This window comes from Pituophis catenifer, unplaced genomic scaffold (assembly GCF_029215685.1).
Source record: "Pituophis catenifer annectens isolate HBS135680 unplaced genomic scaffold, rPitCat1.0.hap2 SCAF_3, whole genome shotgun sequence".
Taxonomy (NCBI): Eukaryota; Metazoa; Chordata; class Lepidosauria; order Squamata; family Colubridae; genus Pituophis; species Pituophis catenifer.
Window position 1 is genome coordinate 53,511,865 of NW_027256883.1, and position 10,935 is coordinate 53,522,799.

Genomic DNA, 10,935 nt, shown 5'->3' on the forward strand with positions numbered 1-10,935 from the left:
TAAGTTTCATTCCCCATGTGTACCTTGTGGAGATGGACAGGGCATTCTTCTCCTGACTAGTCTGCTCAGTCTGTGCTGTTCACGCCTTCTGTCCACTTTCCAAGCTCTTGGATCAGGAGGGGATGGTTCTTGCTCCTCGCCTGTGTTCTGTCTCTCATGTTCATCCTGTCCCTGTTCCTCCCTGTCTACAAGATGTCCTAATCCTGAAAGGCCCTGGCCTTTCCCATTTTTTTCCGAAGACAACAAAGCCCTCCCCCCAATCTCTGTCTGCTCAGGTTCCAGCTCGTCTTCCCCCACAGATTCAGGCTCCAACGGGGGCATGACATATCATATATCACAAAGATGAAAAATTTAGAAAGCTTAATTTTGTGATCGGATTTTCTCCCCCTCACTGCAGTATCTCTGTGTCTGCTCATAAAGCTTAGGGACACAATAGTGGTGGAACACTGGGGAAAAGAAATAACTCCGTCCATGTTCTTTCAGTAGAAACTGGTAATTGCTGGCAGAAAAATGCAAACTTTGTTTATACTGCATCTACTGTGACAAAAATCTGCTTAAAATACTTTCTTGATTCGTGTTGCAGACTGGCCTCTTTTTTTTTTTTTTTAATTTGATTTATATGCCGCCCTTCTCCGGAGATTCAGGGCGGCTTACAATGCGTTAAGCAATAGCCTTCATACTTTTGTATATTTATACAAAGTCAGCTTATTGCCCCCACAAACTGGGTCCTCAATTTACCTACCTTAGAAAGGACAGAAGGCTGAGTCAACCTTGAGCCTGGTGAGATTCGAACTTACAGTAATTGCAGACAGCTGGTGTTAATCAAGGCTATCAGTCTGCTGAGCCACCAGGCCCTTTATTTATGTATATAGCACTTTTCCGTGTACATTTAAACCATGCCACTGATGCTTTGATTTAAATGATATGCAACTTATAAATATCCCTCTTCCATCTTTCTTTCCCAGTTTTCAAAGCTACATTTGTTCAAATATCAATGTTGGCTATGACTAGCTTTAAATTTTAATTGGTGGAAGTATAGTTAGAAAATAATAGAAAGAGTGTGGAAGCCTTGAAACATTCTCCTAATCTCTTCAGAAACTTTGTCTCAAATGAGAAGTTTCTATCTCTTATCTATTTTATCCTTGGGGATAAATGTATTAATTCTTTAGAGATTTATCTTGGAATGAAATGCAGGATGAATATATCATTCTATTGTGCCATCTTATTTTTATAAGTCACTTAAAAATACTTCTTTCGAAACAAAGTTCTGCTTCTCAAACCCCTTTCATATTTATATTCTTGGAAATTACCTGCATTTTAAAAAAGTAATAAATGACATTATCATTGAAATACTTATTTTGAATCTGTTTTTTTTAATATTTCCAGAATGAAATAGAAACAAGTAAATCTGCTCCAATACTGAATGCAACAAAGCAAGATGGTCTGGTGCCAAAATCACATAGTGTTTCGCTTAATGACACTGAAACAAGGAAGCTAGTGGAAGAATGCAAAAGACTTCAAGCAGATGTCGTGAAACTATCAGAGGAAAATAGACATCTGAGAGTAAGATACAAAATACATAATAATCTCATCAGTAAAATTGGATTTTACAGATTTGTTCATGAAATACAGTTTTAAAAATTGTTTACATCAAGCTGTATATAATAGTTTTTCTATGCTGGAAGGATAGAATACTAATCCAGTAAATAATTATGATAAGAATTTTAAGAATTAAGGCAGTTTTAAGAATTTGTTTTAAGAATTAAGGCAGTTAAATTTACTAAAATGATAAATTAATCACATACAGTACACCTTATATTTAAATATTTTAGGTTGTGCTTCCATTACTCAAGAAAAATAAAAATGTGTTTAAAATGTGCATCAGGTTGTTTTAGTAGTTTAGTAGTCTCTGACTTACAAGTGAATTTAGGCTTAAGTTTTTCTTCTTGAACTTTCTGTAAAGCTGGGATGGTGTTAAAAGCCTAGAAGTTCCTCTGGGCCACCATTTGTAATCCTAAAGCTGAAATAAGTAGTAATGTTTCCAGCAAATCAGTGTTCTCAATTATTTTAAATATTTAATCATACTATTATAGTAATCATATAGATCGGGAAATTTCTTAGTTCCTATTTTCTATTTAAGATTAATATTTTATGCCCCCTTTATGTTAAGTATCACTCTTTAAAGTCAGAATGCATGAATAAATAGTCTATGATAGCATTGAAATACTTCTGTGAAATGTGCCCTGGTTATATTTGAGCCTGATGTGGTCTCGTGATTTTTCCTCTGTTGATTAATTTCCTCCATGTATTTTCAGGATGAAGGCTTGAGGCTGAGAAAGGTGGCACACTCAGAGAAACCTGGACCGTCAGGCTTGGCCCTCCGAGATAATGTCTCCAACCCTCTTCCTTCACTCCTTGTTGTAATTGCAGCCATTTTCATTGGATTCTTTTTAGGGAAATTCATCTTGTAGAAAGGGAGAGAGAAGAGAGAGAGAAGCATGCAGAATGCTGCTTCCTTTTTTTTCTTGGCCAGAAAAAAAAAATTACCTACCACTTCATTGGTAGTATGGCCAAAGTGACCATTTTTGTGTACAGCATCATACAGGCTTTGCCTCTAATGATCTTGCACGGTTAGACAACACGATAAAAAGACAAACTGTTCGGCTGCTGGACAAAATTGTATATTAATTCATTAATAGCAGGTGTCAGTTGCACATTCAGTCCTTTATGAAAACTCATAAATAAAGAATTGTTCTTTCTTTTTGTGGTTTTAATAAGAGTTAAAATTGTTCAAAGTCTTGTAAATGTTATTTTAATAATCCTTTTCAAATTTTATCTGTTATTCTTGCCTCTTGGAAAGAATGATTATTAGAATGCTAATTCGCTTGTTCAGGAAAATGATGAGGCATTCTGTGGGGAAATGTTCCTCTTAGTGTATACATTTTTCCCTTCACCTTACTTTGCTGATATCATGGCAGAATTTCTTACCCTTGTGAGGTGGTTGTGGAAGAAAAAAATAATCATCCTGACAGCCCTATCCCATGGTATTTAACAAACAAAAAAATAAAACTGTTAACAGACTTTCTGATGGGTAGCTTGTTTCTGTGAATTGTTCTTTTAGAAAGATTTTACAACATATGCTATACACAGCCTGCTTCTTGTCACAGATTTATATTGTTCACTAGTTGTGGCTTAGACTGGTGCCAGTGAAGCTTCAGAAGAAATGTAGCAGTTTCCATATTGTGCAGCAACAGCTGTAAAATTACCTGGCTTTTTAGGAAAAGGTCAGAATTTGATTTGTTTTGGGACATGGGATACATACTTTAAATTTACTTTTTAAAACTAGTATTTTGGGTTTTTCAGATACTTCTGTTGTACCACTGATATTCTTTTAAATTTATGGAATCAATTGTATCTTGATTTTTCATCCAGACTTATTTAGGCCAAGTGTCCATAGAAGAACAATCCCTATATTGTTTCCAAATAACCCAAAGTTAATACTGATTGAGAAAACATTGATCATTTAGTGTTGTTTTAAGCCTTGTTCAGCAAATGTCTTGGCACAGCTGCCTGTTAGCTATGCATATCTTAATTCTATAAAATTCATTTTATTTGGTCTGAATATTTTTTCTGCACAATCTTTCGGTTTGTTTAATTTCTGGTATTCACTTCATTAAATAGATGATTTTGAAAGCACAATACAGCTATTCTACATAATCCATCATAGGCAAGTATTTGAAATTGATATTTTGGAAGGCTTATACTTATAAGCAGAATTTTGTATGTCCTTGGATATAATGAAACAGTGCTATGTAGATTTTACATAGCTGAGAACTGTTCTAGGAAAAATATAAATCTTCTTGGTTGCCTTTGATTTCTAATGCTTTTTTTAATGGAAGAGCTACTTATGTCATGTACCATCACAATTCGCTGTGATAAACTTTTATAACCATCTTGCAATTTACAAAGAAGATGATGAACAAACTACTTGTCTGATGTTTCACTTAAAAGCATGCAAATACAGTTACTCTTTGTGTTTTCTGGTATCTGCATTCTGACTTTGGTGACTTGAAGAAGCGTGCTCATATCTGGTTCTCACTTAATTGGTTCTAAAAGCAGTAGTATTGTTCATACTGTATTGTGTAACTGGTACATCAGGAGAAAGCATTTATTCCTTGAAGGAAGTTGATCACTGAAAGAGATTACAAGGAAGATTTATGTACAGACTATAACTTCTAGATATGTTTTGATAATTCTGTGAAAGAAGAAAGCTTCAAAGATATGTTCGCTATTCAACAAAAGCTACAACAGTTTGCACTGGCTAAATACTTTAGCATTTATTAGCCTGAACTTAGAATTTATTACAGATAGCCAGAACTGTGGCGAAACATAGTATGAGGAAGTACTCTAACCTTGGCAGATCTCTTGCCCAAAATAAAATAAAATAAAGACAACAATAACAAAAGCATTCCACAGCTTATACTATGATGATCATAAGTGTAGAATTAGGGTCCTAGCTGGGCCACTTAGCAGGGCAAGGCTTTCAAAGACAAATATTATGGAATGATTCAATAATTACTGTAAGTAAAGTGAGAAAATCCTGTTTGTGGATGCGCTTCTAGTTTTTAATAATCTTTTCATAACTGTATATAAAATGTAATGCTGAACTATTTCACTCTCAGGAGTGATTCTGGATGATACCAACTGTATTTAGTGAATTTATGTAATACGGATTAAATTGTTCCTGAAATGGTTAGAACTTTGCCTGTTTGCTTGTGTACACCAATGTGAGGAACATACTTGTTCCTGTTAGTAAGTGCTTCCATCAGAAAGTGCAGTGTGTTCACTGTAGTAGGTCTTATGTATAGTGAATTATTGGCTTCTGCAGCTTGCATGATGCAAGCTTTATATTTAAGGTTGGCAACTTTGCTTATGACAAGAAATTATAGCAGAAAGCAGAATTATTTAAAAGTCCTGAAATATTTTTTTTGTCTGCTTCTTGCAAAGTAAGAAAGAAGGTCTGCCTAAAATCTGTTTAATCGATTTCAAAGAAAATAATTATGCTTAAGTAACATTAAAATGAGTTTTCCAGTGAATTTCTCATTGCTAAAAGTCTTTTGTCCATTCAGGTAGTATTAAAGATATTGGGAAAATAACCCTACAAGTTATGAACTGAGTGAACATTGCAAAGGATTTATGGTACCCATTGGTTTTATAATACAAGATATTTCTGTTGTGTTGAATGCAAAGTTTATAAAATAAATTAAAACTTGGTATTCATAAAATGGGAAGCCGGCAACTTCATGCACACAAATTGTTTTGGATTATAATTCTTGAACATCTAAAAGACCTGTACTAAGACTGGGGATTATAAGAGAAACATAACACAGAATGCAGAAAATATGGAGATGCCCCATTTGTTCTTGGTAACGATAATAAAACTTTAACATAGCCTGTTATGCAATCATGTGTATAAAATAGGCCATTGGATTTGAATATTATCATATTCAGTAAATACTGGCTTGTTGGGATATGTTGAAATTTGTGCTCAGATAAGTAACTATATTTTGTGAATCAATGCAATTGCGTAAGAATAGGCATATTCTTATCTAACAGAAAAGACACATGGATAATTTGAGAGGCTGTTTGATTTTGTTCTTGACAGTCAGCAACTGTATTCTTTTATCTAATTTGTGAATTTATGAATTAAAGCAAACCTTTTCCCTGATGATTATCTAATACTATCTTATTACACATACTTTTCCTGTATTGTTCAGCCTAATACACTAGGTGACAATCTATATGCTCTTGTAATAAAGTAACAACATTTGTTAAACCCAAAGTTGTTGCTAACAGATTATTTTCTAGTAGCATGATCAGTTTTCAGGCAAGAAATTATTGGAATTGTAATCCTTTTCACTTGCCTCCATTTGCATCTTTCTCTCTAAAACATGCCAGCGCTAATCATGTGGTGATCATAGAATAATTTCAGACAGCCTATATATATAGCAAAAGCAAACTAATTCTTTCTAGGATTAATGATTCAACATACATGTAGAAGTATTTTGTATTAGAAAACTTTTGTTTTGGCATACAGTCTGATTCCAGAAAACTGAAGAAGCTAGACAACTATATTTTCACTACAGTACTTAAATTTAAGATCACATCATATTGAACATCTTGTTTGCTATGTTAATAATTTATGTGTGATATAATTTTGAGGTATCACATTTCATACATGCTCATTTAAATAAGCATTCAATGTAATACAAAAAATAAGTCATCCTGGATTTGATTAATCTAGCTGCTTAAACATAAAGTTTCTCTGAAAAGTTGAATATATTTTGTCATTTGTCTTACTCTGCACTTTTTCAGTTGTATGTAATATTGTGCCATTTCCCAAATGTCAGCATATAAACCTTGGTATTCACAGTGAAAATGTTCTGAGTTTGAGCTGCTGCCTTGATGCTCTTTGAGTGCTCTTTTTATGGTAGCTGTTTCCCTAAACTAGAAAGGATGCCTGGGGAAATATGTTTTTAGAGTATGGGCACCCCCATTTATCAGTCATTCTGAAAGTGGTTTACATGGAAGCTACCAAAGTAAAAATTATATAGGTAATATCGGAGATTATCTAAAATTACGTCTTTGTGAAGATTTCTGTTTTGCTTACTTCTCTATTATTGTGACTGAGCTTTGTTAAACATAATTAAACCTCTTGAGTTGATAAAATCTTAGTTTGCAGAATTATATTTATTCTGTTAGCTTGGGTTTGGGGCTTCTTGAATTAGAAGACACCTGTCTCAAGCTTGCCTTTATTCAGAAAAACTGTAAGTTTAAACATTCTTCAACTCAAAAGCAGAAATAGATCAAATGAGGATTATGGGATGACTATAAATGGATTGATGCATGTGGTTTAAGCTTTCAGTGCCGTTCTTATCTTTTTTGTGTTCTTAGTACTAATGAGACCTATAAATTATTGGGGAAAGAAACAAAACAAATTGTTTATTATAATGTACAGAATTGTACATTATATGTTCAACAACTTCAATTTTCGTAAATCTTTCCAAATCTTACATTGCCTTTCTCTAATTACAGAAAAAAATATTTTGTATGACAACTCTAGTTTTCCTGTTGCCATTTTCATTTTAACTGTTTTTAAAATCACCTTACAGAGATGTCTGCAGGAATGCAATCAAAGCTCTGCCCGTTTTTTATGTGTACCACATTAAAATAAACCAGTTGTGATGCATAAAACATGTACATTAGAAAAACCATGTCAGTCACACCATTGTAGCCACCATCATCCTGATTCTTGACCATAGCCTATGGACACCCGTGTCCTTTAAGTCAGAGTTGACCAACATTTTTTATACATACACCAAGGAGTTGCATGAACAGTATAGGCAAAATGGGTGTTTTAAGGACTGTCAGGCTTAGAATTTAATTCTAACAATTCCTATTTTCTGATGCCACTTAATTTGTGCACAATCTTTTTTAATGTAGCATCAGTCCTAAAATAAAAGTTTAGATGAATTGTATAATAAATTGAAGTTTGCTTTCAACATGCTTTTGAAAACCAATTGCCCAAACTAAATTTAGAAAAGAGCCTAGTTTTTTAAAATGGATTTATGTTGGCAATCTAGATGTTAGTGATAGTTTTATCTAATAGTTGGCTAGACCAGAGGATTTTTTCTCCATTTACATTTTATTACACATTTTCATTTATTTATTTCACACTTTATCACAGTGTTTGGCTGTCTGCCCCTGACTTGTAAGATTAATATAATAACTACTATGAAATTTATCCATCTTTTGGAGGCAAGATGATACCACTAGATGGCAATATCTTAATTCTTGTTAATCATTTTAATTCTTGTTGGAAGCACTGGAACATTTTTCTGTGTAGCTTTGATTTCTAGCACAGGCTTGTACTAATAGTTGTTTTACATAAATCATCTTGCTGTGTTCATTAAAAAAAATGCTTACGCCATATTCCTTTTTTTAATGCATTACAGAATAGCCAGTATGCACAGCAGTAGATTAATGAATATAAAATTTGGATTTACTTTGCAACTTTTTCAAAACATTCTGAGTTGGAAATATTAAATGGTAGGTAAAGATTTTATATATCCTCTCAGAATATAAGAGCAAAATGAAAATTTTGAACTTTAGCTGCAATGTCATGCCAAGTTATTTGTGAGCATGCCCTGCTATTTTAAAAGTAAAGATAATTGGATATAAATAATTTCAACTAAGTGAATAAGATAAAGCTAATTTCTACCAGAATTACTTTGTCAGGGGTGTCAAACTCGCGTCATCACAGCAGCATCACGTGATGTATCGGAACTTTTTTCCCCTTTCCTAAACCGGGCATGGGCCTGACCAGCATATGACCCATCTGGCCCGCAGGCCGGGAGTTTGACAGCCCTGCTTTATGTGCACCATTTTATCTATGTGAATTTGCTAATTCGTACTAGAATGTATTTAATGTTCACTATAGCATGTCACTTTTTTGTAAAACAGCAAAATGTTTCATCTTGCAATCTAACAGAACAATTTTCATAGGCTTGCACCCTTAAGAGTTTTTGTAACCATGGTTCCTCAGGGAATGTTGGGAGTTTCAATCTCAACACATTTGGATAGCAACAAATGAGAGACAGCTGTAGTTGACAAAAACATGCTCTACTTAGAAGAATTAGTTATTCTTCTAGTAATTAGTTTCATATATTCAGGGTATTAACATGTACTCAAGTTTCCCAAGCACTTTAAATTAGAAAATGAACAGGGATAAAATATTAGGAAAAAGTGTATCTTACAATTCCTTGGGCACATACGAAAATATAAAGCCAGTTTACAATCTAATCCCAAAAAGTGGAACCATGCTTGAATCCATGCAGTTGCAGCCTGCTGATTGTATAGTCCAACACACTCTTAAGTGCAGAGGATTACTGTATTGGTTTTAATACAGTAGGTGTAGTTTTGCACACATGTAAATCCATTTGCCTGTTAACATCATAAAATACAGCTGATTACATGCAGTTTTCATTATTTAAATGAATGCCTTTAATATAAATGAATTCTGTTCTTTTTGGAAATTAATATATGGCCGGTGTATCAATGGAATATTTCAAATGATACTAATTTGCTTTTAAGAATGTCTGTGATTTTCATACATCTTGTGAATGCTCATTTATGGGTTGTTTTTGTTTTTTGTTTCATTTTAATGAAAGCTTATAGATTCATGATCTGCCCATTCCCTTTGGTTTTAGTATATTTTGTTACTTTTCCATACAATTGGAAGGAGATTATTTAAACCAGCATTAGTGTAAATTTCAGTATATCAGGAAGAGATGAAAATTTCAGAACTCAGTCCCTTTATTAGCATTAAACAATAGAATGCATTATATACATTATTTTAACGCAAGATTCAGTTTAAAGATAGGATATCCTTATGATCTTCCCTATTAAATATAAAAGTGGAAGGATTTTGCCAATCAGCTCGGTATGTAAACTGAAATTTTGGAGAGGAAATTGTGTCAATAAACATGCACATATCCTCAAATAGTATGTGGGAAGTACATGGAAGTGAATACAGTAAAGAGTACTGACTGGAAGTTCAAGCATATTAAGTTGTCTATTTCTTATTGTTAAATTAAAAACTAAATTGCTACCGTATCAGTTTAAAAACTCAAAAATAATAGAGTTTAAATACAACTGTCATTGCAGAATTATACATTTGTCTTCCAAAGTTAAGTAGGTAGGTGATATCATTTTAAAATCATTTTTAGAAATGTTTGAGAAATAAAGATCATGATGTACTAATATACTTTTGATTTTCTGCATATATTGCTAACTGTAAAAATTCAAAAATATTAACAAAAAGCAATCTTAATAGACTTGCTATTGAGCTTTGACATAACACCAGGAAAAAAATAGGTAAGAATTTTCTTAATCTCATATTCAGATCTTTGCAATACTTTCAATAATACATTTTATTAAAAAGGGAATAAATTATAAACTACAATGTTAAACATGACATATTAAAAAGTTTAATTTCAAAGGATAAGCTTCACTTTAACTTTTTCTTGTATTTTTAATTCCAATTAGACTTCTAAAATTAAGGAAGTTACAAAATGGCTAAATCATAATCTATATACTACACTCTTTTTTATAAGATGTAAGAGAGCTATTTGTTATATTTTGTGATTATAATGGTGGTTCAGCTTATCCATATGCTCTGTTTCATTGCTATTTCTATGCACAGTGGTAGTTGGCATGCATACTAGAAGATGGCAACCTTATAGGCATTTGTGAGTGCATAAGTACACACAAATACACACCTGTAGAAAAAAAACGATCTGGAGAATACTGTGTTTTCTGGATTTGTCATATTTGATAAGGAGCTGTGAATCTAAAGAAAAAGAATGATGATACATATTTGTAGTGTATTATTTCCCATTACTAATAAAGATGGAGTTACTCTTCATCCAAAATGCCTCTACTTTTCTCAACCAACGTAAGTTTGCAATTTGACTTAAATTGCTTATAAATCTCTGTTCTTTAACAAATTGCTACATGTTCTTAGTTTTAAAAGTTTCCTTGTAAAGAATGACGTTAGGATTTAGCCCTGTTTTAATTAATTTCCCACTTTAATAAAATGAGATTCAAGGTACGTGCAATGAACATGACAACATTTCTTTCATGAAAATATATTTTAAAAATACTTTTGCTGTTAACAGAGAAGTCTTGTAATCTTTACTCCCCCATTTTACTTTACAATTTTAATTACAAGTTATTGGAAATCAGAAAAACATTAAATTATCATATATTGAGCAACAATATAAAACGTGTCATGTGTTATTCTGCATCATTGAATTTAATTTCACAAAATCTTTATACATTTTTAATTTTTGAAGATTTTATATTTATCCAGTT

At 32.6% G+C, this 10,935-nt stretch overlaps 1 protein-coding gene across 2 annotated transcripts in view; it reads left to right on the forward strand.

The window, feature by feature from the left end:
• VAPA (VAMP associated protein A) overlaps positions 1-2,759 on the forward strand; it is a 37,292-nt gene extending 34,533 nt beyond the window's left edge. For both annotated transcript variants that reach the window (XM_070940634.1, XM_070940635.1), the window contains 2 exons: positions 1,387-1,563; positions 2,316-2,759. In XM_070940634.1, the coding sequence (XP_070796735.1) occupies positions 1,387-1,563; positions 2,316-2,471 (333 nt within the window). In that variant the 3' untranslated portion in view covers positions 2,472-2,759. The remainder of the gene's footprint in view (positions 1-1,386; positions 1,564-2,315) is intronic.
• Positions 2,760-10,935: the final 8,176 nt, after the last annotated feature.